The sequence below is a fragment of the Xiphias gladius genome, chromosome 12 (assembly GCF_016859285.1).
Source record: "Xiphias gladius isolate SHS-SW01 ecotype Sanya breed wild chromosome 12, ASM1685928v1, whole genome shotgun sequence".
Classification (NCBI taxonomy): Eukaryota; Metazoa; Chordata; class Actinopteri; order Istiophoriformes; family Xiphiidae; genus Xiphias; species Xiphias gladius.
This window is the reverse complement of record NC_053411.1, coordinates 18,164,913-18,191,360: the sequence shown is the minus strand read 5'-3', so window position 1 is coordinate 18,191,360 and position 26,448 is coordinate 18,164,913. Positions and strand designations below refer to the sequence as shown.

The 26,448-nt window shown below is 44.7% G+C and overlaps 3 protein-coding genes across 10 annotated transcripts; 2 read left to right on the top strand and 1 right to left on the bottom strand.

Annotated features, from left to right (window-relative positions):
• Positions 1–138: 138 nt before the first annotated feature.
• LOC120797257 (L-amino-acid oxidase-like) lies at positions 139–8,676 on the bottom strand. 4 transcript variants are annotated; one of them, XM_040140770.1, is made up of 9 exons: positions 7,748–8,676; positions 7,325–7,558; positions 6,323–6,383; positions 5,295–5,518; positions 4,385–4,497; positions 3,859–4,060; positions 3,323–3,391; positions 2,967–3,103; positions 139–2,568 (listed from the first exon to the last, which is right to left on the bottom strand). In XM_040140770.1, exons 2-9 carry the CDS (start codon positions 7,448–7,450, stop codon positions 1,746–1,748), a joined length of 1,755 nt encoding a protein of 584 aa, XP_039996704.1. In that variant the 5' UTR covers positions 7,451–7,558; positions 7,748–8,676; the 3' UTR covers positions 139–1,745. The 4 variants fall into 4 exon arrangements, with proteins under 4 accessions (XP_039996704.1, XP_039996705.1, XP_039996707.1 ...); XM_040140771.1 differs by having other exon boundaries at positions 7,325–7,549; XM_040140773.1 differs by lacking the exon at positions 7,748–8,676 and having other exon boundaries at positions 141–2,568; positions 6,680–7,430.
• A 1,886-nt stretch (positions 8,677–10,562) lies between these two features.
• On the top strand, positions 10,563–17,173 carry LOC120797265 (butyrophilin subfamily 3 member A2-like). Of its 3 annotated transcripts, none has more exons than XM_040140789.1 (6): positions 10,563–11,256; positions 12,933–13,298; positions 13,593–13,806; positions 14,145–14,209; positions 15,513–15,629; positions 16,437–17,173. In XM_040140789.1, the coding sequence occupies exons 1-6, from the start codon at positions 11,208–11,210 to the stop codon at positions 17,108–17,110; spliced, it is 1,485 nt and encodes a 494-aa protein (XP_039996723.1). In that variant the 5' UTR covers positions 10,563–11,207; the 3' UTR covers positions 17,111–17,173. The 3 variants fall into 3 exon arrangements, with proteins under 3 accessions (XP_039996723.1, XP_039996725.1, XP_039996724.1); XM_040140791.1 differs by having other exon boundaries at positions 10,564–11,581; XM_040140790.1 differs by having other exon boundaries at positions 10,564–12,710.
• Positions 17,174–18,629: 1,456 nt separating this feature from the next.
• LOC120797299 (Fc receptor-like protein 5) lies at positions 18,630–23,083 on the top strand. 3 transcript variants are annotated; one of them, XM_040140853.1, is made up of 5 exons: positions 18,630–18,866; positions 19,418–19,684; positions 19,842–20,087; positions 20,917–21,060; positions 22,257–23,083. In XM_040140853.1, exons 1-5 carry the CDS (start codon positions 18,836–18,838, stop codon positions 22,313–22,315), a joined length of 747 nt encoding a protein of 248 aa, XP_039996787.1. In that variant the 5' UTR covers positions 18,630–18,835; the 3' UTR covers positions 22,316–23,083. The 3 variants fall into 3 exon arrangements, with proteins under 3 accessions (XP_039996787.1, XP_039996786.1, XP_039996788.1); XM_040140852.1 differs by having other exon boundaries at positions 22,254–23,083; XM_040140854.1 differs by lacking the exon at positions 22,257–23,083 and adding an exon at positions 21,435–21,489.
• The last annotated feature ends 3,365 nt before the right edge of the window (positions 23,084–26,448 follow it).

Below are 26,448 nucleotides of genomic sequence, written 5' to 3'. Positions count from 1 at the left end.
ATTCTATTAAGTTAGTTCAGAGTACGTTTCACTACAATAGAACCTCAGACAGTAAATTAGAACTTGTTTTCGTAAGTTGCCACAGAGAAGGTTGGATTTGATGTCATTGGATAAAACAAGAGAAAACAGACATACAACGGTCCCTCCAGGATCTCAGAGCTTTATTTGTTCGTGATACAGTTTGTAGTGAGGGATTAAATTTGAATTCAACTCATACACAAAAATTCATATTCTCAGATCACTAACTGGTGCAGGCAAATAGCAATTTTTCGCTCTCTAATCAATAACTAGAGGGCACAAATTAGTAATTAAACCCTCAAGGTTAATGACTCATGCTCTCAGTCACAAATTACATGTTGATCAAATTACATTTATAATGGTTTTAGCATTTTAATTATGTTTACAGGATGTCAAAGATAAAGGAATGTTGTTTAACATGCAAAATATGCATGTATCTGTGTATTAAGGTCAAGAGGCTCATTTAGGTCAACTGCATGAAAAAGATGCATATAAACAGTATATGCACCCAACTGATGCTAACCAGAATTTTCTGAAACACACGACGAAAGAACAAAAGAGGACAAGGACAACAAAATTAAGTAATTCGTGAGCGTGAAGTAATAACTTCGGTTTACAAATGAACCAATTTGAGAGCACAAATGATCAATGTCCGCGGCGTACGAATAAATATGAGAGCACAAATTCAGTCATTCAAGAGCCACAACTGCGGTACAAATGAACTCATGTAAGAGGACAAGTTACTACTACGGAGCCAACAAACGACCCAATGTGAGGGCACGGATTACTAATCCGAACGTAGAAATGAACTAATTTCAAAGTGCAAATGAAGTCCTCCAGAGCGTCAACCACAATTCTGGGCCTACGGAATATCAAATTCGAGAGCATGAATTGTACAAGTGTAATAATAATACAAGAGCACAAAATGCGAATATGTATGAACAAACTTGACCGGTTGTTCACATGCTGGGCTTCACAGCTCTTAGATTACAGATCAGTTTCTCACAGCGTCACTTGCCTGCTCGTTCTCCCTCTGCGTTCACTACCTGTCAGTGCTGTTCACTGTTATCGGTTGCCTATTGCTGTATACCATTCAATCACTACTGATACTGCTAACGCAAATTAAAAGATTTCTAAATGGGAGCCATGTGTTGTGGTTCTGTTTTGCTTTTTGGAATATCTCAGTTGCGCTTTGCCAGTGTTTGTATCCTGTGGGGAACAAAATCACGATGAGTCTCACCCTTAAGGCAAGTGAGCAGAGCCGCAACAATGACCTGATTAGTCCATTGAAAGAAAATTAATCGGCAACTATATTTGGTAACCGAATGATCGTTTCAGTGATTTTTCAAGGTAAATGCCAAAGATTTGCTGGTTCAAATTTCTCAGATATGAGGATTTGCAGCTTTTGTGTGATATATGATAGTAAATAAAATATTTGTCTGGAGGAGGCGTTTTGGGCTGTTGGTCAGACAAGTGAACCGATATGAAGACGTCACTTTGGGCTCTGCGAAGTTGCGATGACCATTTTTTTTACTACTTTTGGCATTTGAAAATGTACGCAGATAATCTGTTAATCAAGAAATTAGTCTGTAGATTAATCCAAAAAAATTAAAATGATGTGTGCAGCTTCTAAAGCAACGCAGTCAACAAGAAAAAGTGTTGCACTTTTGTGAATTTTTGTATTCTTCACATTCTGACATTTCATAACTACTATAATACTGATTGCCCTACAAATCAGATTTAACACACTGGAGCTCATCTCGGGGTCGAGTTCTATCCGAGTCTTCGTGCGCCGCTTTGTTGATGTTTGTAGCAGCCCTGATTGCAGACTTCATAGAGGTCTCGATCCAGGCGTGAGGGAAGGCCGTGTGTTCGCCAGCAAAGTGGACCCTGTCTTCACGTCTGAAGAGCTCCTTGGCGTACTCTAAATGTTGGTAGGGTGTGAAGAGAGCGAAGGCGCCCAGGCTGTAAGGATCCAAGCTCCACCTCTTCACCACCACCCCTGTGCAGAGACACTTGACGTGCTCGCCGTGGATCCGCGCCAAATCTCTCAGAGCCAGCTCTTTCAGGTCTTCATCGCTCGCTCCCTCGAAGAGGAGGGAGTCGTCAGACCATGTGTACGAGGCCAGGAGGACGCCGATGGTCTTGTTTTTTGGGAAACTGTGGCTGGGGTAGTAGATGAAACGAGAGGGCCTGTCGGTAATGCTCTTTCCTCCTCGGATGCCGTCCTTCTCCCAGAACTTCTCGCTGAAGGTGAGGATGATTTTAGTGGAGCTTTCATAATGGACAGTCCTCAGGGCCTCCATCTTTCTGGTGGAAAGAGGTGGATCAAAGTCTATGAAAAGGGCAGCTTTGGCCGTAGTCGTTAGCAGGACGGTATCGGCAGCAAGGTCTGTCAAAGAGGACTGTTGGCCTGTCTGATACCGTACAGTAACACCCTTGTCTGACTGGCTGATGCTCTTGACCTTGGAGTCGAGGAGGATGGGGACATCGAGGACAGGAAGAAAAGCTTTGGGGAGAAGATCTGACCCACCACTTATTTCATAGTACCTTCAAAAGAAAAAGACAAATCTTTATCGTCATTGAGCACGAATGCGACGAAATTATCGCAGTCTTTGTGGATAGAATGACAAGTCAGCCCTTTGATAAGTAATTCGTTTTCGTTCGGCCTGAGCCAACTACAGCGTGTCATCTATCACCGAGGTTTCCCTGCCAGAAACAGTAAAGGTGCAACTAAAAGTAAAGAAAACAACTATGTCTTGTCTTGTCGTATGTCTTGTTATCCCCTTTTGAAAGTTAATGGCTTCTTGCCCTTCTCCTTCTCGCCCAGCATTGGAGCGTGGCCATTCAACACAGATATAAATACAGCAATAAGACATGGTCCGACGGCACTTTGTACAAACTGTGTAGCTTCAAGTATCTTTCTGGGTAAAGTCAGCTGATCTTACACGGTGCTGTCGCTGACGTCGCTGTTGATGTAGATCACCTCGGTTAGAGCCAGGTGCATGAGGCTCTGTTCATTGAGCAAGTCTCCGATCATCCTCACCGCTTCTGCGCTCACGCCACCTTCCTCTCTCAAATATTCCTGTAAAGCCAAACACAGATGGTTCTCTATGTCGAGTGTTCACACGCTCATATTTAACCTTAACCTTAGATTCAAACTCCATTTTTCTACATTTACTCTACATTTTGAAAAAACCGAACAGCTGAAAATTGGTACTGTTTTTCACATAATGCCTCTCCGCAGCACAAAGTCTTGTGTTTCAGACTTTGTAGATTTTCCTGGAATCACAAAGCGCTTTACCTTCAGAGAATAGTGGTCGTATTTCTTAAGCGCAGCTCGGCAGCCGTGTGCCTCCACTTCATCTTTCACCTACAGAAAAGATCGATTACAGTTACGAGTTAGAACTACAGCTACACACTCGACCCACATCGTCACTAGAAGAGACACGTGTGTACATTAAGTATAAATCCTTCAATTTCTTATTAAAAATGTTTAATGGAAATGTCCAAAAAAAAAGCCAAATTTAGTTTTTACCTAGAGAGTTTTAACCCAGTTGTCTTTTGACTTTGGACTACGTGAAACAAGGTCAGTTTCCTAAGCCTTATTTTAACAATCGGATCAAATTCATACACACAAAACATCTTCAGCCCCAAAGTGAGATCTCAGTGATGGAAGAAAGAGTCGATATGATTTACATTTAGAGGGACGCATCAGGTTATTCAAAACTAATAAGTGCGTACGTAGGACATCATCTTTCAGCTCGTACTGACGCCAGATACTCTTACTATATACTGTACAGTATTAGGACCACTAATTCCCTCTTCATCCCGCCACACCTTCTGCAAAGCTTCCTGCAGCAGTTGCTCGGCCGACTTCCCCCTCTCGCCTTCCGGCAGTTCATACTTCAGGATGTCAGGGTCTGCTTTCACCCCGTACGTCCGTTTCAGCTGCTCATTGACCAGGTAGAAGGTGTTGAGGTCATCCATGATGAATTTATTTAGCTTCACGTCAAGTTTCTCAGCAAACCACTGGACGAGTCTGTTGAGACACGAGGCCACGAGCTTGAGACCGGAAAATTCCCTGAGGTTCGGAAAATGTGAGCCAAGACTAGCGAATTTCTTTCTGACACCTGATGGTGGACTGCGGCATTTCCATATCAGTTCAGAGTTTTTAGTTAAGCAAGGCACATTCTGTTGATGATGCTTGAGTTTCTTTAAGTGTTGCTATTGCTGCCCATGCTGACTACCTAACCGGGAACATTTTTGACTGGCTAAAGGCAGCGTGTATTGTAGGTCATGTAGCAAAAAAGCAGAAATTCCTCTCAGAGCCAAACCTGCAAATTTAAGACACATTTCTACTCACTGGTGAAAACTCGGGATCCTCATTGCTCCCATTTCAGCGTACCAGCCCTCTTTTTCATTCCTGTAGGTCTCCACGCGTCCTCCCACGCGCCCACTAGCCTCTAATATGGTGACCTTGTTCAAACGGATAAATGAAAGGATTAGCCACGCGTGTTTGATTCCTGATTTGGAGTGAAATTTTCTGTCAAAAAAGACATTAATAAAAGAAGACATGTTCAGGGAAGTACAGCATATTTGTGTCCAATCATGGTGGGACAATTGGAGCTCGGAAATGGATTAGATAGTAGATAGTAGTTTAGGTAACAGAGAAATCATTATTATGCAAAGTATAATTTAATATAAGCAAAAACGTCACCAGAATCCTTAGGCTCTCAAACTATGTTCTGGCTCATATGGTACTAAAAGGTCTTAAATGTAACTGGGACAAAGGCCACGAAGAACCTTACAAGTGGTGGGAGCCAGTGTAAAGAAGCTTAAACAGGAAGGATGTGGTCTCGCCTCTTGGTTCCGGTTAAAGACCCGGTAGCTGAGTTCCGTACAGTCTGCAGGCGATGAATAGATTTTTGCTAAGACAAGTCCAAAGGCTGTTGCACTAATCAAGGCCTGAATAAAATAAAGGCCGGTAAAATGGAAAGATCGTGTTTTTTGACATGTTTCCAGGATGGTAAAAAACATGAATGGAGCCGCGGCTCAGAATTTAAGTTACTATAAAAAAAACAGAACACCAACATTTCTTGCAACAGGCTGGAGATGCTCCAGCAGAGAACCAGCGGATGGTAGAACGTATGAGCAACGTAAGCCTGCGATTTGTGGTGGCTGTGTGCCCATCAGCTTGTTGTAACGTTTCTCTGCCCCTTGGGGCCAACGAAACCACCAAAAGGAGCTCTGAAGCATCGGCCCGCGGCGCGTACCTCGTGTCCCGCGTCCCGCAGTAACGTGGCGGCCGTCAGTCCGGCCATGCCAGCTCCAACAATGACGACATGGTGAGACGCGTTTATGCGCGGGAGGCCCGTCTTCGCAGTCCGCAGCAGCTCACTGTAGTCTTTGTCCTCCAAACAATCAGCCAGATGTTCCCTCAGGCTGAAAGCAGCAGCGTGGCCGTGGCACAGCGTGAGCAGCAACACGCCAGCGGCAACTGGAGGAAGACCAGAACGGAGAAACGCTCGACTTACCCCAAGAGGAAACTCTCACAGTGAGTCGAGTGCTTCTTTTTGTTTCTTTGTTTGTTTTTTCAGGGACAGAAATATCGAACAACGTTACAACAACGTTAGTTACCGTCGCTGCTCTTATCTGAACAAACATACCGTTGAGTCCGGTGATGCTTCAAGGCTGAATTTTATTTACGCTTCTATTGCAATTAAATGAATTGTATGCTTCCCTGTAGACAATTTTCACATTTGTACTCATACATTATGATAGGAATTAAATATATGTGACTCGTTGTATGTGGCTTTTAATGTAATAATGTCCGTTATATAAAATGAGTCCAGTAACTGAAGGATTTTCAGTTCCGCAAATTAAAAAGTCAAAACTTTGTGGCGTTTACGCTGGCAAGTCCCACTTCTTCTAGTCAGTGTGGGACTTTTACGCTCTTAAATTCCAGTAATGAATGGCCACTGCCCATTTCATCATGTAGAGATGAGAATGAAACTGAACTCATGACGACCTTGTGTTCAAAAATAGAAATACAGTAACTGTTCAGCGCTGATTTCTTCAGCGCGTCAAAACCGCAGACAGAGAAAGAAAGTCCGGGAACCGAGCACACACTTCACAGCACAGAGTGATTACACGGGAATTCACACCGAGTACTACTCACCTTCAAGCCTCCAACGCTCGGTGACACTGAGACACCGGAGTTGCAGAGGGGGCAGCCTGATAGTTCAGATCATTTACAGCTTTGTCTCAGCAAAAGAAAACGATATTGCTCCAAAATACTCACGCGATTTCCACTTCTCCAAGCGCGGATCCATCTCGATTTGGAGGCTTGTCTTCTTTTTCGCCTTCGGTGGGACGAGGAGGAAGAAGAGAGGCAGAAACGTGCAGGAGGAAAAATGTTTAAATCCTTAACCTCCCGACAAAAGTTGCAGCTCAGACGGTTACAGTGTGTTATCTTTTACATTTAGCTAAGGACCTCATCCAAAGTGGTGAAGTTGAAGGAGTGAACTCATTGACAGTGAAAAATTGTGCAGCAGTATTCAGTTTCCTTTGAATCCCTTTTCTTTCCTTCTATTCTAAATGAAAGGACAGATTCCTACCTTTCGAGGAGGTTAAACGTCAGATCTGATGTTACACTGACCTGACATGAAATCGCGGCCTCTTATATACAATTCAGTGTCCTGATGCCGGTGAATTTTTTTCTCATCTGATTGGCTCACCAGAAAGGGCATGACGCCCTGCAAGTTCTGTTTGTGTTTGTTAGTTTTCGGTTTGATTATTCACTGTCTCACGCTATCACATGAAAAAAAAACTGGTCGGGTCTCATGATCAGAATAAAAAAATGTGCAATGTCTACTTCTGCAACGTCACAACAAAGACAACCGCCCTGAGGAAATGTGAGTATTTTTTAATCATTCGATCGTGTCAAATTTCCCTTTGCTAATCTGCCTCCCGTTCCCACAGTCATACACAGACATGCACCACGCGGGGGAACGGTATCTCTGACTGGCTTAGATCTTGAGGAAGTAAGAAAAGTGCTGGCAATATCAGGTCTCCCGCAGTGGATTCGTTTTTATCTCCCTCTTACCGATTGCTTTGACCACTACTGTAAAATGAAGGCTGTAGTCGCAATCATTGACCATCCACTGATTGTACTTTATGGTTCTCTGTTATCTATTATACCACAAGCACTGCCTGGCATGAATAAAATCCCTTGTCGCAGTCCATCTTACACTGCAATATCCAACCGGATGTTAGTTTATGGCTAATCCAGCTGTTGAAATACCTGAGAATCCATCCCATTGATCCGAACTTTGTCTATAAATCCACTGCTGCCATTAATCGACAAAACCTCCCTCAGTATCCGGGTGAAATGTCTGACCGTGGACACATTTACGGAACTTCTCTCCATGTATCATCATATCACTCAACCTCGTTGGGGATTCTGTCCAGGGGGTAGCCGCACCATCGGTGGCGCTTCTGCGGGTGGCAGGAGGCACATGGCGGGATTCTAGAGGAGCTCCACAAATTTGGAAAACATAAAAATTGTGATTTGATTAAAAAAAGTATTGGTGTTTAGAGGGTCTCCTATCTCTGTAAAATACTTTTATTTTTCTTTGTTAAATCATTGGGAAACAAACACTTCATATTGCACAGACAGGTTATTTTGGATAGTATTCAATGAAGGGGGTATTCTCTCTATTAATACCACACTACTTAGTTGCTCAGACCCTGGAGCTCATCTCGGGGTGGAGTTCTAGCCGAGTCTTCGTGCGCCGCTTTGTTGATGTTTGTAGCAGCCCTGATTGCAGACTTCATAGAGGTCTCGATCCGGGCGTGAGGGAAGGCCGTGTGTTCGCCAGCAAAGCGGACCCTGTCTTCACGTCTGAAGAGCTCCTTGGCGTACTCTAAATGTTGGTAGGGTGTGAAGAGAGCGAAGGCGCCCAGGCTGCGAGGATCCAAGCTCCGCCTCTTCACCACCACCCCTGTGCAGAGACACCTGACGTGCTCGCCGTGGATCCGCGCCAAATCTCTCGGAGCCAGCTCTTTCAGGTCTTCATCGCCCGCTCCCTCGAGGAGGAGGGAGTCGTCAGACCAGGTGTACGAGGCCAGGAGGACGCCGATGTAAAAATAAATCAATTCCCGTTAAAACACACGACATGATTTGTGCTTTGCCGAATACCACGTTCGGATTCAGCTCCACAGTTTCATTGCATCTGTTTGTCAGCACATGAACAAGAGCGTTGTAAGTTCAGCAGAAATCAGAGGGGAGCTCTGATCATTTACTGTATTTAAACTAAGTATAAAACCTGTTACTTCACATTCAGATTGTTCTCAGTAAAACTTGTGCTGCGTCATCAGTGGTGTAACCCGCTGCGACCGGGTGCGTCGGGTCTTTCAGGGTCAGACTGAGCAAAGTTCAGCGGCCGACCGTCTGGGTCTGGATCTGAACTCCTCCCTGATTTTCAGTGAAGTGACGTCACCCTTGTTTATGTGCAGACGCAACTCCATTTCCCATATTGCAAGTGAACGGGAAATGTGTGGTATATACAGGGGGGTCCATGTCTTACACCACATTTCCCATTCAGATTACAATTACATATTTATATATGATATATATGTGATGTCTATGTACTGCTTGTATACATCATATACATGTATATATATCATTTATAAATATGTAATTGCAATGCACTGTATCTATTTATCTATGAACACTTCTCAGAAATTGAAGTCATTTAGAAAGTTGAAGAACGGCAAATCGCCGCCGTCTTCGGGAACATGTCACCTGCTCGTGTCCGTAGTTGCACTAAAGCGGGGAAAGCAGAAGTGACAGTATCTTGAAATGAAAAAAAAAAGACAAGTATACCTTAGTCTGCATCCACGTACTGGGCACGACGCCGATCGAGCCCAGAGCCGGGACACATTTCTCGGTTCTAGACAGGACTGGAGATATCAACTGTCTGTCATCAGAAGCTAATAAAGTACACGGCCTGCATCGGCCTGCATGAAACTGCGGTGGGAACGACGCGGATTTTGATCCGCCTCTTGTTTTTGTGGCTTATTTACGCGAGTGGCTCTTCTGCTGCCGGTACTGTCTGAAAGCCACAAACCGTAAACAAAACCAGAGTTACCACTGTACGCGGATATGACGCGGTGACCCCCCTTTGGTCGGTCAGGTGCTCGGGAGCCACAGAAAACGCGTGAGGACACGCACATCACCACCGTTGGGTCTCCACATGCAGTGCTCTCCAACAGCTGCAAACAGACTGATGTGGGTGACTGCAGCCCAGCGGCCGATTCGCCGCTGGGCTGCATTGTGAGGGAGCAACATCCTGGGATTCTCCAGGTGAATAACAGATCAAAGATGGCATACGTCAGCGCGTTAACATCGCTTAACCCTTCCTGGTAGAACCCGTCAGTCATCCTTGCGTGCGCTGTACTTGCCGCTCGCTACACACTGTGTGTATTCTGTTCCTCATTCAGGGGTGAATGAGTAAAATCTGGTTTCGGTTCTCACCCAGAAAACCTCATTGCGTCACTGCTGCTAAGGGGAAGACTCCCTCTCTGCACGCCTGCTTGGTTAGAGGAGGCCCACATTAACCCACAAAAAAAAAAAAAGTTAAAAAGGGACAAACAACAACAACCACAACCAAAACAGAAACCTGCGTTCCTGCGTCGCTGTGTTAAAAACCAGGCTCCTAACAAATGTAACGAGTCGCAAAAACAACTGAAGCTAAGCTCCATTTGAAGATTTGGATCCTGTGTGCTCAGAAATGCCAGGGAAATGAATTTTGATGATACAAGCTGCTTTTTTCTGGAAACATGCCACGCGGTTTCGAAATCGCAGCGACGCTCCCGGCTCCACCTCACGCAGCTACGTCATCAAATCGGGCCTCAAGGCTTTGTAGCAAAAGGTTTTGAACACACGCGAGTGCATCTGCAGGCTTTCAAATTCCGACGAGCGCGACAGAAATAATTCCATTCATTCACCCCACTCCAACTGATCTCCGTGCGAAGATCACGCTTTAAAAAAAAAAAAAATTCCCTCCCGGAAGGCAGACGTGAGTTCCATCGGTTCCAGATTGTTTCCCTTTCTGCTCACAATGGACAGAGGCCCCCGCGGAGAACAATGCGACAGGCTGTGCTTACGTCCTGTCGCTGTGTGTATCATTTCCTAGGTCTGCGTGTACCGTCACTATAACTGCACCAGCACTGTAATGACCACGAAAAATAAACAAAACAATCCAGTTCGGCCCCTCTGCAAGACCGGGGGCCCGTCATAGTCGGCGTCGTGCTGGTGTGCTGCCACTTTCTAACACATTTAGGATATCGTGTAGAGCCAGTTAGGCCTGGGCCCGTTGGGGCCCCCACCGGCCCCGCTTCCCCAGGAGCGGAGCTGTTCGCAGGAGAGGAGGAGATGAGAGACGCCGACAGAGGCTGAGGCCGTCGACCGCAGGCGACACGGCAGAGGTGAAGCGAGCTCCGGCCGAGTCTCCCGGAGGATGAACGCTTGGTTCGCAAACACCCGGATCAAGAACCAAACCGACGCAAAGTCTCGCGTCTCCAGTTTTATTGGTTTGGTTGTTTTGTTTTGTTTTGTTTTTTTTTTTTGCTCCGCACTTGATGTGGTTCAGATGAAATGTTTAGCACCTGACACCAGCTGGCAACCTATGGGGGAAAAAGCTGAGGCGCGGCCTTTAAACCGCAACAGGAAACCCACGACGACAAACGTAAGAAGTCCCGAGGAGGGGATTTCCAGAACCGAGCGGACCCGGCGCCGATGTGGATCCTCACACACGGTTGAAATTTAGAAATGTAGGAGTAAAAAAAAAAAAAAAATCTGAGAGGGAGAACTTTTTATGGCCTGAAATAATCCAGAGCCACCAGATCTGGATTATCTCAGTGAGAGGGCCGGATGTCACGAGACTTTCTCGCAGCACTCAACAGCTGTGTGACGCATACGACCCGGAAACGCGCGGGGAAAACTCTCAGTTTCTTTTCCCACTGACCTCGAAGGCACCACATGCAGAGCCGTGAAGGAAGCGGAGCGTCGTCGTCGGGCCGAGCGGAGCTCGGTGTCCCCTGAAACCTTCACCCTCCTCTCCCTCTCTGTGCCCGTCCGTCTTTTCTTGAAGCGGGGGAAACCGAACTTCTGTGCTGCGGGGATGGATCCTCGCTTAGTCCTGCTGCTCACTCTGCTGCCTTGCTCCGCAGGTATGTGTGCGTCTATACACTCGTCTAGATCGTTTTTTAACAGGGGCCAGAAATGAGCTGCATGTGAGGGCATTAGTAGAAGAAGAGTGGTAGAAGTGGTCCCTCGTCCTTTACATCGCGGTTCAGACGGAGCTTCATCTCAGCACCTTTTTTTTTCTGACAGAGTTTGGTGTTTTCTTAATACTTCTACCGACTTTGGAGGAAGGGGAGGAAAATCCCTTTTGAGGATCACACTCTGTATATTATTAAAACCCGTGACCTGGATCAGGTGTACGACGTGTGGGCTAACGTGGATTGACCCGGGAAGGCGGCCTTCGTTTGGCTTGTATGTTCGTTGTTAATACTTGTTTTTGTGGGGGGGTCCGTCTAGGCATTTGTCCCGGGACAGGGTGTGGTGGCCGTTCGAATGTGTGTCAGTACCGTGGTCCACCTGTGTTGTGGACCGTCTTACAAACCTTGTGCAATGACCAGGCATCAAGGATTTCATCAGTTCAGCATCGCGACTCTTGCTGCGGACTCGAGTCGGGCCTAAAGACACAGTGAGGTCTCAGACCCTGGCGCGGTCTTGACCTCTGCGAACCTTGACGGATCGGGGCCACGACTCACCGAAGACCTGAAAACGGTCTTCGGTGAAAACGGAGACGCGTGGGAACGGAGCGCCGAGCCGGCGAAAAGGCCGATCGGCGCATCCGGGCCGTGGAACGCCTGTTCGGACTATGAGACGCTGGGGCAGAGGCGTGTCGGTGAGGTCGGGAGATAGTGACTGATATAAAAAAAGCACAAGCAGGAGAAACGCTCGACGTTATTGACCCCATTTTATCCACCGACGTGCATCATGATGCCATCGGTCCGGCGGAATTCCACCAGAGAAACCGTGATTCTGTCCATCTGGACGTATCAGATGAAACAAAGTTCACAGTGGAACTTTTTACGAGTTCTTTACAACCTGCTTGGCCTTCGAACGAGGAGGAACTGCAGGCTCTCTGCCAAGTGTTGCACAAGTTTAGGGGTTTTTTTTTTGTTTTTTGTTTTTGCGGCGGGGGTTTCCAGTTGGATGAGATTCCGCTGACATTCCTCACGAGCATGTTTTCCCCCTGTTTCCAGGGACGGAGGGTGGCGGTCGGAGCGGCATCGACCCCCGTCGCTCGACCGCTTCCCGCGCCGCCTTTAAATCCCTTTCATGGCGCCGAGCCGCAGACCGGTCCGCACACAAAGAGTTAAATTCCAGTCCAGTGCGGGGGGGGGAAGCGAAACCGCGTCATGTGGCGGAACCCCTGGATGTTTAGTGAGGAGTTCCTGTTTGCTTGGCGTTTAGAGAGACACTCGAGTGGGTGGATCTGAATGATCTTCTGAATAAAGTGGAGGCTGCACAAGGTGAAACACGCACAGAGAGAGAGGGGAGTTTGAAATGTTTTCGTAAATATTAAGCGAAACACACGACGGGATATTAAAAGGTAGCAAAATTCACTGTGTTATAAAGTTTAGGTGACAAGACTGATGTGGAGACTGTGTCAAGAGAAGTCAGGGCGAGCGTCCCCATAGGTGGATGAGGCCAGCTGGTCTGAAAAGGGCTTGAGTCAACCATTCTGCCGTTTCTAGAGCCGCCTGTCAAAAAGGCTGTGGAATGTTTAATACGAAGTAGCTCCTTCTGTTACCGTTTCTCAAATCTTTCCAAGGTCAATCCTCGGTGCAAGGTCTGCCGGAGAGGGTTCGCGGTCCAGACAATGTCCTCGCCTTCGCGGGCGGAGACGTCACTCTGCCCTGTAGTTTCGACATCACCGCCAGTCGTTACTTTCCAACGGTGGAGTGGTCCAAGGAGGACCTGCAGCCAGATGTGATCTTCCTGTACCGGGACGGCTGTGAGACCCACGAGATGAAGAATCCGGACTTCGAGTACAGGACGAGCTTCGTCACGAAAAAACTGAAGAACGGAGACATCTCGTTAAGGATCTCCAACGTGCGGCTGTCTGATGCCGGGCGGTACAAGTGCACGAGGCTGATGAAAAATTACCGAGAAACTTCAGCAGTGACGCTTGTTGTGGGTACGTTTTTATACACAGTTAGAAAAGTTCCGGTCCGATCCAATCAGGCCTGAGGCCGATCCGACCGGATCATTTCAATCCGTTTTTAACTCCAGTTTGCGCTTTAATTACGTAACGTCGCTCTCGGACATTTCCGAAGCCAAAAATTCAAAGCAGCCAAGTTGGGTCTCACCCAGAGGAACGGCTGTTAACTTTTCCCGATGCCCGTTTTCACCTCGTGTTTCCACCCGCACGGTATGAATGAACAGCACTCGGGAGTGTATCATAGCCTGTGTCATTCTCGTTTATGTATAGGTGCAGTTTCTGAGCCAAAACTCTCGGTGGTTTCGGCCGAGAGTGGGGGCGTGACTCTGCAGTGTGAGGCGAGCTGCTGGCTTCCAGAGCCGGAGATCAAGCTACTGGATGATCGGGGAAACGAAATCCCCGGCGAAGACCCGAAAAGAGACCAAGATGCCCGTGGATGTTACACCGTGAGACGAAGAGTGACTCTCCGAACTGCCACCAGCAGGTTTCAGATTTAGTTTATTATTCACACTTAAACCAGTGTTCTGCAAGAGGACTGAAAATCCCGTGCAGACACATGGACTCAGACTCTGCTCTGTAGGGGGAAAAAAAGGCCCTTTTCCAACAATACGGGCCTCACACTCAAGTGAAGGTTAAAAACAAACGGCACATGAGTTCGTCGTCAGCGCTGATCATTCAGGTCCTCTTGTGCTTATACCAAATAGCATTGAACGCATTAGTTCACCAAACGCAGGACAATCTTTGCCATAAGAAAAAAGAGTGAACGTATTTGTGACGAAATAACCGAACTGACGCTTCATCTGATGTCTCGTTTCATCCCAGGGTCACCTGCAGAGTTCACCAGGTGGACTTCAACCAGTCCAGGGAAACAGACATCCTCATACCAGGTACGCTGGAGCTTCAACGGCATTAACTACAACCTGAATTCACGCCCCTCTGCCACCCCCGGGCAGTTTCGCTGTGGGGACGGGGCCACGTTTCACCCCCTTTCCGCAGTAGCTGATTTTACATACAAAACCAAGGCTAATGGTTTAATTTGAAAGAAGACACTTAAACTTATAACCGCACAATACTTTATTTATTTATTTTCATGAAAAGATAAGACATCGAATACACATTTAAACCAGAAGGGCACCTAGAGAGACAGCGGGATTACGCAACGAAGAACTGAACCGATTTGCACTGAACTTGGTGGAGGGACGGGGGCCTGGGCTGGGGAAGAACCCGCTACGCCGTGGGGCAGATCCAGATGATTTAATATGAATTTGGATTTTTTTCCCTGAAGTCTGGTGTATGTTGTTTGACACTGGCCTTGGCGGAGGTCTGCGCTGTGCTGGGCACGTCGCCTAGTTTTTGAATGTGATGCTGGGGCCATCAATGTGTGTTCTGACACTTATGGAAGACTTGGATCTTTTTTCAGCAGTTTTCAGGTCAGTAGAGGATATCTGCTGGTCTAGAAAAGCCCTAAAAAGCACTGAATTCAGTTTCCAAAAAAATAAAACAAAATCCTGAAAAGGCATAAATAGTCTCTAATTTACAAAAGTCTCAAATATAGTCATTTTTCCTGCCGTAGGCCGGTTTGTGAGTTCAAATTTAAACTTCTAATGCATCCATTCATCCATTTTCTGCTGTTTATCCTCATCCAGGTCATGTTTAATGACTAATTAATGATTCATTAATTATATTACAAGGAAGGGAATTATTGTGATGTTCAGCCTGGGCGTACTGACAAAAATGGGCCATAAATGTCAATTCATTCACGCGCTTGGTAAATAAGCTGAGGCCATATCATCTCACTGGTTTACACTGATATCGTCAAACGGGCATTAGATTGTTTTCTGTGTTTGGTGTTAAAAATGCCCTTGAAAGTCCTTCATGTAACTTGGTGAACCCTGCAAAAAACCCTGGAATAATATGCTAAGATGCTTCTTCACAGCTTCCTTGTTTGACTGACACATTTCAATGGCCGTCAGTTCAACAGGCATCGCACCTCGGGGTGATATTCCAGTCATGTATGAGTGTGCCGGTTAAAGAAGGTCAATTCTTAGTTGGCTGAAATCACGGGCAGTGGAGGAAGCGGACTGGAAACTCCTGTTTCCTGTTAACAGATTGCTCATGTTGTCTCCCTGTGGTGTATGCGAAATATCAGATTATTATCTTGTATGTCGACACTGTTCACTGTCATTTCAGCTGACTGCATGAGGTCCTCTTTTCGGCTGATCCTTGGCATCTCTGTTGGAGGGGTCATTTTATTTGCATGTGCATTTGCATTTGCCGTCTACTTGTGGAAGAGATGTGGCAAATCAGGTAAGTCACTGACACTGAGACAGAACTTTTGAATGCCTGGGTATTCGCCGTTCGCTATTCGCAAAAAGCAGCCTCAGCACCTGGAAACTCACTGCATTTCAAGTGAACTAGAGGCAAATGCACGTCCCTGGTCGATTGCTTTGCAATGTGAACATGGTAGTTTTCCTGTTTATCTGCTAATTGCTAAGAAAGAGGATAAAACGATGAAACGATTTCTTCATGAAAACTCTCCAGAGCTGTCAAACCTGTCGCGTAGTGTTTCTGATGAACCTTCAGACTCACTGATTTGGTACCAGCCTTCCTGCATTGTATGTCCTCCGCGTGTCCATTTTTTTTTTTTTTTTGTGGACGCAGCGCTGTTCTTGGTCTGAGAGGCTGGTGAGTGCGCTAGCGTTGTCGATCATAATCCCTTTCTGCTCTAAAAGAGGTCAAAGTTGAAGACGGAGGTGGGTCTGTAAACTGTGATGGATGCTTAGAACGGAGAGTTAGTGTTTTAGTGTTCGCCTTCCCCTTCTCTACCACATGCATTTGGCCAACCCGGAGGTCTGCTTAAAACTCGTCCGATTATCTGACCGATCATCCTGCTCGTCCTGTCTGACTTTGTGATGTTGCCACATTCCCAGATCTCAGCGGTTAGTTCGGTGAGTGAGAACGGTGGTTCCACAACCGACAGGACCTGTGGCTAAACCTGCCAAAAAAGAAAACAAAAACAGAAAAACAACAAGATCTAAGTTGTGATCAACGGGAGTCATCCAACGATCAACGTCAGCATTACTAACGGCTGGTCTTTTTTTTGTCTCCACACAGCAGAGGCACAGAAGCAGCCAGTGACCAGGCAGCCGTCGGATGAAAGTACAGTCAGTGGCACCTGTGAAAATCAGCTGCTCCTGCAGCACAGAGAGACGAGCAGCACCGTAGAGCAGCTGACCAAAAAGGTGGCTGACCTCAGGGCAGAGCTTCGGGACAAAGACGAGACCATCCGCCAACTACAAAACAGCCCCAGATCTCAGCCAAGCCAGCACAACCAGCCGGCAATTGACTGCAGTCCTTCCAGATCCCCGCTGGAAGCCTCAAAACCCTTCAGCCCCCAGAGCAGCATCTTAACCAGCGATCGCAATTCAACGCCAGCAGTCTCCAGCAACAGCGACCTTGCTAGATCTGCCAACCTACCCCAGAACAAGCCTCCAAAACCTGGCATTCAAGGGCAGAACAGTAATCCGGGGCCTTCCCGCCCGATCCAAAAACACCATCTTAATAACAGCAGCCTGGCTGTTTTCTCTGACAATGACTGGGTGTTGTACAGTTCTTCTTCAGAGAAAAAACAAGGCCATATTGGTCGTTCTAGGAGCGTGTCTCATGCTCTGCGTAATCCACAGAATGCCAAGTGTCAGCGTAGATATTCGCTAGGGTCACAGCTATCTAATAACCGCTACGTTGTCCTGGCAGATTTGAATGAAGAGTCTGAACAGTTGGTGTCATGAGAAAAGAACACGAAGCAGTGACCATTTCAGTTCTGGATATCCTGAAGCCCTGGCAAATAAAAACAACCATACAGTATCTGTATGGTATCCACTTGCTAAAATGAGCATGGCTTCTCTCAAACGCATGGCGGGCGTCTCCAAGAAGAAACAGGCTCACGCTCCTTTTGCACCTTCGCCCTTTTGACTTTTATTTAAAAAGAAAAAATCTTAAATTCACTTTCTTTTTTCACGAATAACAAATCCGCTTTTGATTTTTATATGGAAATGGACTCGTGGAGTTGTCAGCGTGGTACCTGCTGATGTATGCATCCGCAACATCTGCCCACTTTTTACACGTTTCTATAGAAGCAAATTATATTGTAAGGGTTAGGGTTGCAATGGGTTTTGATGTCCGGGGTTGTATGTATGGCTTCCTGTTTTTTAAAACTGCTTGGCGCTTGTGATAAAGCAGTGATTCTTGGTCTTAATTAAATATTTGTATAAATTGTAAATAGCATTTGGCATTTTTGTATGTTGTTGTAAGCTGAGCTTTTTTATGTCCAGTACACTCTGTTCTGAAATGAAATAAAGCTCTTTCTTTCCTTAACTTCCATCATAGTATACTAGTCGGAGACCTGGAAAAAGACAATGAGCTCCCCCCGGTGGGTAAATAATGGCACTGCACCTATTGATTTGCTTTTGCATTGGAGGTCCTGCAGCAGCCAACTTTTTTTCAACCTTCTCTGGTGTCTTCAGAGCTGAAAAGTGAAAGTCTGATCAGTCAGGTTGGGATTTTAACTGGCCCTATATGCTCAGGTGTTGTCGAGTCATTTGGGGTAAATTTTTCTTCCTCCGGGATAAGTGGTCAGCAATATAGACACCTGATGCAATAAGCTGACACTCGTCCCGAGCGGTTGCTGAAAGACAACGAAGTCTGAGATGTGATGGATGCCTGCGTGTGAAGAAGAGAAAGCTGAATACATTAAAAAACGAAGTGAAAAGCTGTGAATTATATTTATATTAATAGTGTAAAAACAATGACTGTGCAATGTGTAAAAGTAGTCACTTGCAGTGATTATCCCAGAGAGAATTATCACCTGACACTGCAGCTCCCCTCAGTTGTATGGAACATTTTAGCGTCTTTGAGCTCGTTGTTTTGGTTTTATGGCCATGTTGTGGTTCGCTCTCAGCGCTCTCATTAGCACAACTTCCACTTACAAAAGGCAGCTGTTTTCAGATAGAATCAGCTGTAAAGAGCCGCCGTCCACTTCCTGCTCAGCAGCAAAACGGCAGACAGACCCAGCCAGAGACCAGCTGGTGAACACGGCGGAGCGTTTAGCAGCTAAAGAGCCAGAGGTTTCCCTCGGGAGCTGGTGGAGACCAAAACCAGAGCTAAGAGAGATGGAGTACTGGACTGAGGTTCATCAGGTGACACAAACGCCAGATGCAGATGAAGGATCATGTTGCTCCTTAGGTCCTGGATGTGTAAATATGCAACTTTGTTTACTAGTCAACTAGTGCAGGTTCTGTGTTTAGAAAATTGCTTAAATACACTGAAGGGATTTTCCCCTGGAGGAAGAGTAAGTAGGTTACATTCTGGAAAAAAAACCCTGAGGCTTTTGACACAAGCAGTTGCCATGACACCTAACAGAGAGGTAAAGTATGTATGTGTGGGTGGCGTTTGTAAGACAGGAAGTGCAGAGATGAGACCCCGTCAGTCCGTCCGTCAGTTGGCGGTTGGACAGGATGCAGTTAACACCTTTCTGCCTGATGCTACGTGAGTACAAACTGACATTTCTTTCCTTTCTAGAAGATGATATGTCTTTTTTTAAACTGCTCAGGGTCCCAGCATGCTGTTGATGGACATTTTAGTGTCTTTTTGAATTCAAACTTTATTAAATTACTGGTACGTTCGTGCATCTTGTGCTATTTTTCTATATCTATGTTTCCTTTTCATTTTCTCTTTATCATTTCTCTCTAATACTTTTCCTCTCATTATCTCATCATCTTTTCCTGCCTCCCTCGCTTTTTTCATTTTACCCTACTTTTCTTACCTTTCGTTTCGAAATGTTCTTTTTGTGCTTTTGCATGACTATTTTCATCCTATTTTCTTTTATTTGACATATTTTCTCTTTATTTTTCACTCTCTCCTCCACCATTCTCGTCATACTTTTCCTGCTTTCACACTTTCCTAATTCCCCCTATTTTTTTTTCTTTTCATATTTGCTCTTTGTCTTTTACCTTTTTTACTTTCTTTAGTCTCCTACATCCTTCCATCCTCTCTTTTCTCCCTTCTCTCCTTCCTCTCCTCTTTCCCCCTCCCTGCAGCCTGTCTTCGGATCAGCCCTGACAGGTCTCAGTTCTTCAGGTACGACACCATCTCTCTGACCTGTGAGGATCAGTTGAACTCCACCGGTTGGAACGTGAAGAGGAAAACATTGGAGGGCGGGTTCAGGCCCTGCTCCTCTGGTTGGGGCTCCACCTCTTTGGGCTCGACTTGCACCATAGGAAACATCTACCCGTCGGACAGCGGGGTGTACTGGTGCGAGTCCGTAGACGGGGAGCGGAGCAACGTCGTCAACATCACCATCACTGGTACGACACACAACACTGGAAGGCAGTGGCAAATTTTACATCAGAATCCATGTCTGACAAACATCCACAAAGTAGGGTTAGGGTTATGTTAGAAATTGACCTTCTGTTTGACGTAAAACCACAGCAAAACAAAATGAGTTTCTACCCCTTTGTAAAGATCGTACTGTGATCCTGGAGAGTCCTGCCCTCCCTGTCTCGGAGGGAGCTGCAGTGACTCTGCGCTGCAAGGCTGAGACGCACTCCTCCGACCATGTGTTCGATTTCTACAAAGATGACCACCGCATTAGCAGCAGCTCCACAGGAGAGATGACCATTCACAGTGCTTCCAAATCTGATGAAGGACTCTACAAGTGCAGCATCTCCGGAGGTAGAGAATCAACAGCCAGCTGGCTGGCTGTTGACGGTGAGTTAACCAGTCTAGAGTCGCTATATAACTGACAAAAAGTCTGCCAAATGCACTGTATGAATATGTTGTTGCATTACCAAGTCGCAGTTAGTATCTCATCTTTCTCAATCTATACCCTCAGATTTTTTTTTCATTTTCAAACTTGTAGTCTTCAGCTCCAGCCAAAGCTGATTATCAGACCTTACGCAGCTCCCTGGAGACACAAGAGTTCCCCTTTTTAATAGCAACCAGTGGTTTAACTTCCCGTTCGGCCTCAGTGATGTAGAGGCTGCCTGGTATTAAGGGTACCCCTGGAGGTTTCTGACCACCTGTAGCTCTACGGAACCAGCTTTTCTATGTGAGCAGCCCCCATTTTCAGTCCATTTTTGTTCTAAACAGGGGGTCGCTCTCTTAAAAGGTTAAGAAACACTGCTTCATTCTAAACGTATCTTTATGCTCATATTATATGCTTTATCACAGTTGTTTTTTTTAATATTGTATATTTTCTTCACTTTTTTTTTTCGTGCTTTGCTCAGCATACGTTGTTTGCTTCTATATTCTATAAAGTACTTTGTACCATCTTTATTTGTGTGCTTATGTTTCAGTCCACTGTCTTATTGTAAAATTATATTTCACATTAAATTGATGATATGAGGCAAAAGACCAAACAATGCTACAAAAAAGTCATGACTGAAAGTAAACATTTATATTTCAGAGGCTGAAACAGATACGAAGGAAACACTAGTTTCTTTATTTGATTAGTGGGTCAGTTTTTTCATCACATTGTTAACAAACTTCGTGATTATGAGGGGTTTTTTTTGTTTGTTTGTTTTTTTAATCAACACAGCTTCGCTTCCGCCTTCTACCTCAGCTCCGCCCGCAGCTTCATGTTCAGTTTCTGCCATCAGATTGACGTGTCACCTGCTGGTGGGAACTCCTTACCTACTGTCCACTGTCTTACTAGGTCTCATATACAGAGACAGGATGAGAGGTAAGAGCACTCCTGCAAGTGTCTAAGGAGGCAGTCTTATTTCCACTAACTAACTGCAGCAAATCATATCAGGCTAAAACAACAAACCACTGCGGTTAGCTAGCTGTGCTATCAGCTAGCCGAGTTCTTTTCTGTTTGGTTTGTAAGAGACTCTTGTTTACCTTCTACAACATCTGTCAACCCTTCTATTGTGAGTGTTTGATAATCAAAATTGTTGCCTTAGGAAAGAAAGTCAGCCAAAAACAACTGGGTGTCGTCTGCATAACTGATGATTTTTGCACACAATATGGAAAATAACCAAATTAAGGCTTTACTCCGAATAAGATGTTACACTTGTACTATATAACTTTTACAAACGTGTTTTCGTGGTGCAGATTCCATGGCAACACGATACTTCCTACAGCAAACATGACAGGAGCTGTAGTTCCATAACTGAGAACATGTAAGTAGAGATTAAAAAAAAAAAAAAAGGATATTTTGTTCAGTTTACACTAACAATATGTTTCTTGACAGAACTAAACCACAAAACATCCGATCGACACGGTTCTTACATTCGTTGGACAGTAGTAGTAGCATTGAATTTTGAATAGATGGCATTTCTGAGTAGCCTAACCTATCGTGAATATAACAATATATGGCATACCTAGCTAAGACAAGTGATGACTATGCCAAAGCCTCTAAATAAAGGTGGTGAAAACCAAACGAAGAAAGCCTAGGGTTAAATCGTCATTCACCAAGTTTTCATTGGCTTCTGCAACAAATAAGTCAAGGTGCCTGACGATGAATGCCAAAGACATTCTTGGCTCCAAGCAGACTCCCTGTATGTCTTTCATGTTACAGAGTGCGGCATCTTTCTCTGGCAGAACATCTTTTTACTCTACTTGTTTTCTGTTGAAGCTACTACAGAAAGAAAGACTCAAAGCACAGTTCTGTTGCAGTACAGACTGACAAAACAGATTGAGAGCTAGAGGTAAACGCCAACATTGCATTGCATAATGTGAAGGTGGCTTTTTCGGTTATTAATCAGACTCTACATTGAAACGGGAGAACGGGCTGCTCTGAAAAGAAACCCAAACATCTTAATCTAAGTAAAGCCTTCACCTGATTATCACTGATTCATATTAAGGCATAAATCTGGCTATTATTTTCATAGATATTAAGCCACTTCTGTTGATTCTTATTTGTTCGCACAGCAGCTCGGACAGTTGCAGAGAGAAGAGGCAACAACGACGTCGTCATGGAAATAGTTGTGTAGCCCAACAAACCAGAAACAATCGGCCAAGAAATTCTGCATCACCTCTGACCGTGCACCACGGGAGATCAACTTTTGCTACCATCAGCTGATGTATCGGCAGTATTTGACATTTGAAGGCAGCAGGTTCAGCAGGTCAAGGTCAGCCGAGATTGTAGTAAAAAGAGATTACAAAGCCTTGCGACCTCTTAGACGTAATGAACTCGTCATGAGTCCTGACGAAATATGAACGATCTTTTGGTGCATGCTTCCTATCCTCTTTTCCCTTCAAAAATATCAAATTCAGAATATTTTACAGTTGGTGTGTGTGGTTTCAGTTCTGATGTCTCGCCGGTCATCTCAACAATGCTGTAAGTCAACAAATCTTCCAACCGAAACGACAACAGTGGTCCTCCGTCGGTGACTTCCAAAATGCATGACCATTACAAAAACGACCCATATGAGAGTTTTCTGATCTGACACCTCTATGGTCAATGTTTGGTTAAGTTAAGGCAATTGGAACTACGTGGTTAAAGTTGGCTGATTATCATTATTAAAAGTAACCAAATGCAGATGCAAATATACAGCACAGGGACATAGCTTGGATTTCGTAGAGGTGATGTGCATTACCCTAAAACCTTTTTTATTGCTCTCAGCGTCATGATTGAATAATCGAGTGGGACATTATGAGTGGACGGTGAACTGTAACTGAGACAAATTATACTGTATAAGTACCTCGGTAAATACTGCAGTTGCGTGTGAAAAGGAAGTGGCGGGGCGATGGGTGCATATGTTTGTTGTGCAGGGTATAAGGTGTTTTTCATCATTAAAACAGTGTGAGGTGTGAAGTTTTAGCCCGACTGTCTATTTTTTTCTGTTTTGTATTGTTTGCTTATTTGCTTTTCCCATTTAACATTTCATCTCTGTTCAGAATTTACTGAAAACTCCATTCAACATTGGACATAAATGGCTTTCACTGGACAAAGACACAAATCACTTTTGTAAATGACATTTGTTGTTTTATGCTTTTCTCACATTTTTATTCTTCTACAATATAAATGTTCCTTTAACTCACAAACAGGGAAAGCTCAAACTTTTTTGCATTTATTTTCCAGTGATTTACTCAATCAGCCTTCTCTGCCTGTGTCGGTTCGTTGCGGTGAGATCAGATGTGTTGAAACTAGGTGAATTTCTCAGAAGCTCACAAAGAGGATGTTGTGCCATATTAAAAAGCCCACAAACAGGTCACCAATTGATTGAAAAACATGTACAGGAGAAACTGAAGGAGAAGCAAAACCAATTGAGATGCTTAAAACAAACGGCCAAAGCAGGTAGGAGTATGTGCTTTGGCACATTTAACTTCATGAAATGACCCTACAGTAAAAATGAAGCTAAAGCCAGCAGCTGGTTAGCTTAGCTTAGCATGAAGACTGGAAACAGGGGGAAACAGCTGGCCTGGCTGTGTCCAAAAGTAATATAATTTACCGTATTTTAAAATAAATAAATGCAGTAATACTCCCTGAAGTACAACACCTGTAAACACACTTTGACATGTAAAATGGTGGAGTTCAGTACAAACCCAAACCAGTACAAAACCTTGCTTGGCCTGTCACACTTCCAGCAGTTCTGGCAGGCATTCACATATTTCCACACACAGATCCAGAGATGTAGCGTAGTCACCTAAAGAACAGAAAAGGTCAAGTGTTATTGACCTTGCCGCCACTCCGTTGAGCTGACGGCAGGCTTCAAGACAGCTGGGAACAAGAAGAATCATCCGTCTGAGGCAAATGTTTCTCATTTGAGTCCGTTAGACACTTGCTGATGTATTTGGTTCGTTATCCAAGAAGCTAAATGCTGAGGAGCATTGAGGCTATTAAAGCCCTGAAAATCTGAAACTTACAATGGGGAAATAGAGGAGGGGGAGACATTTTTTGATCGACCATACTGACCATTGAGACAGCATACTACGGCAATGACAATAGCGAAGATGACGACCACAGCGATGCTGATGCCAATGCCGACGTGTGAGTCAGTTCTGTGATCTAAAAGAAGACAAGGGAGGTCCGAGCTTCAACGCAGGTTTCCAAACATCTGCACACTCATTCAAACATCCCGGGATCTAAACCGTGGACTCAAACATAGGTTTCGTGACCTGACATGACTCACTATTGGCATGATGACATTCCTCCTGACGAGTTGCCAGCAGGCACAGCTACCTGGAATCACCTGCATTAACCGGACCAGCTGCGTTCCCAGTGGAAGCCCCAATATCTTGTGTATGCAAGGTTTTTTTCTAGTGTGTCCAGAAATGCCATTTCTTTGTACAGCAGAAAAGTCGATATTTTTTTAGGCCGTGCTAGAGACGTGGCACCAGGGTTGGTTCACCACGTCGATCCAGACTTACTTACTTACTGGAGTGGGAGAACTGCTCGGTCTGGTTGCCTCCGTCCTGAGGTACTGTTAAAAAAAAAAAAAAAAATAGGAAAAGAAAAATGTTATAATAGTCCCCCCAGAAAACTTGCGATAGGTAGATTCTAAACATGCTTCATATTTATTGTGTAAATATGTGTCCCCTTGTTCAGAGAATGGCACCATTTGCCAAAACCTGCCTTTGCACTCGTGGAAAACTCATCGGTTTATACTTGACGGCCAAACGCGCAGCTTTCTTAAAAGGTCACTAAGAGCTGGAAACAGCACAGGGTGAAAAACTGCCTGCGCGTTTTCCGTGGGTCTCTGCTGAAGTTCATCGATTAGCTTCCTCCTTACCTGGCTGTGTAGTTGTAGTAAACCTGGAGTACATCAGCACTAATGAATATAAACCTGGTACCTTATTTTTATATTTACAGACTATTATAATTTAGCTTTTATGACCATGTTGTTAAAAATAAATAAATAAATGACATTATCAGTCAAAAAAATACATGACCAATGTTGAAAATTGAACTGATTAAGCTGAAATTCAACAGATTTAATGACAGGAAAAAAATAGAGTAAAAATCAGCCTGTTTTGACCCCACCAGGTCTTCATCAGGCAAATGGCCAACATTATAAAAAAAATGAAAATCACAAAAACCGGTCTTAGTAATCCCCCAAAAAACCATATGATATTAATATTTTTTAAATAATATTTTTTTAATATAATTTGTTCAAAAAAAGCCTTAAAAATGAACCACAAAATTCAAGAAAGACAACATTGGATCTCAGTATATAACTAAATGAGTGTCTACGTATCTCGATCTCTCCGCTCTTTGTCATGATGTTCAAACACTGCCAGGCTGAGACAGTCATACTGTACCAGAACAGACAGAGGAGTCTGACTTTTTTAGTTAAGAAATAAACACGTCAAGGCTACAGTCGCCACGAACAGCAGCCATGGCAACTGTCTGTTAAAGAACCACAAAATGAACATACCCGTGGGGGCCATGGCGACTTGAGAGAGCAGCAAAACCACGAATGCCACTTGCTTCATCCTGCACGATGCTGCTGCAGATTTTACACTTTATGATCGATAACAAAGCAAAATATACGAAATCTGGTTTATCCGGTTTTTGAGGGTGAACACCAACCAGCTTTACTTGACACACTGGCCACAAGAATACTTCTGCTTAGCTACTCAAGAAGGAAGTTGCTTTGTGTCTTAAAATCCACTGTTACACTGCGAACAGGAACCACTAAAAGCCCATTGGAAAACGGGGATTTACCTGTAGCCCACAGCGTGGCCCACTGAATCCGTGGCACCGTTACACTTCCTGTTTACAAGCACCATTTGGAAACCTCTCTACTTGGCAATAACGCAGGTCTCAATGTTTAGAGTCCATTGAAAAACGCCGTTTAATGATCCATCAAGTTGGCCGTTATAAATGTTAAAGAGTCATTAATATATGATTCATTAACGTTTTGCTTTTTTTTTTTTTTTTTTACAATAATTCAAGGATGAGGATAATCACCAGCTGGGGGAATTTTTCCCAAGCTTCCACGCAGAAATTGTTAAAACTATTGATTAACCACTAGTGAAGCTATGACTGTTTTCACAGGAAATGCTGCCATTATCCTGTACATCGGTGCGTTTTCTCCTTGCTGAATATTTCCTTCTTTGGGGCTCATGTAGGAAAATGTTCCCTGACTTTATAATTGATCCTGATAAATGGTTTATGAAA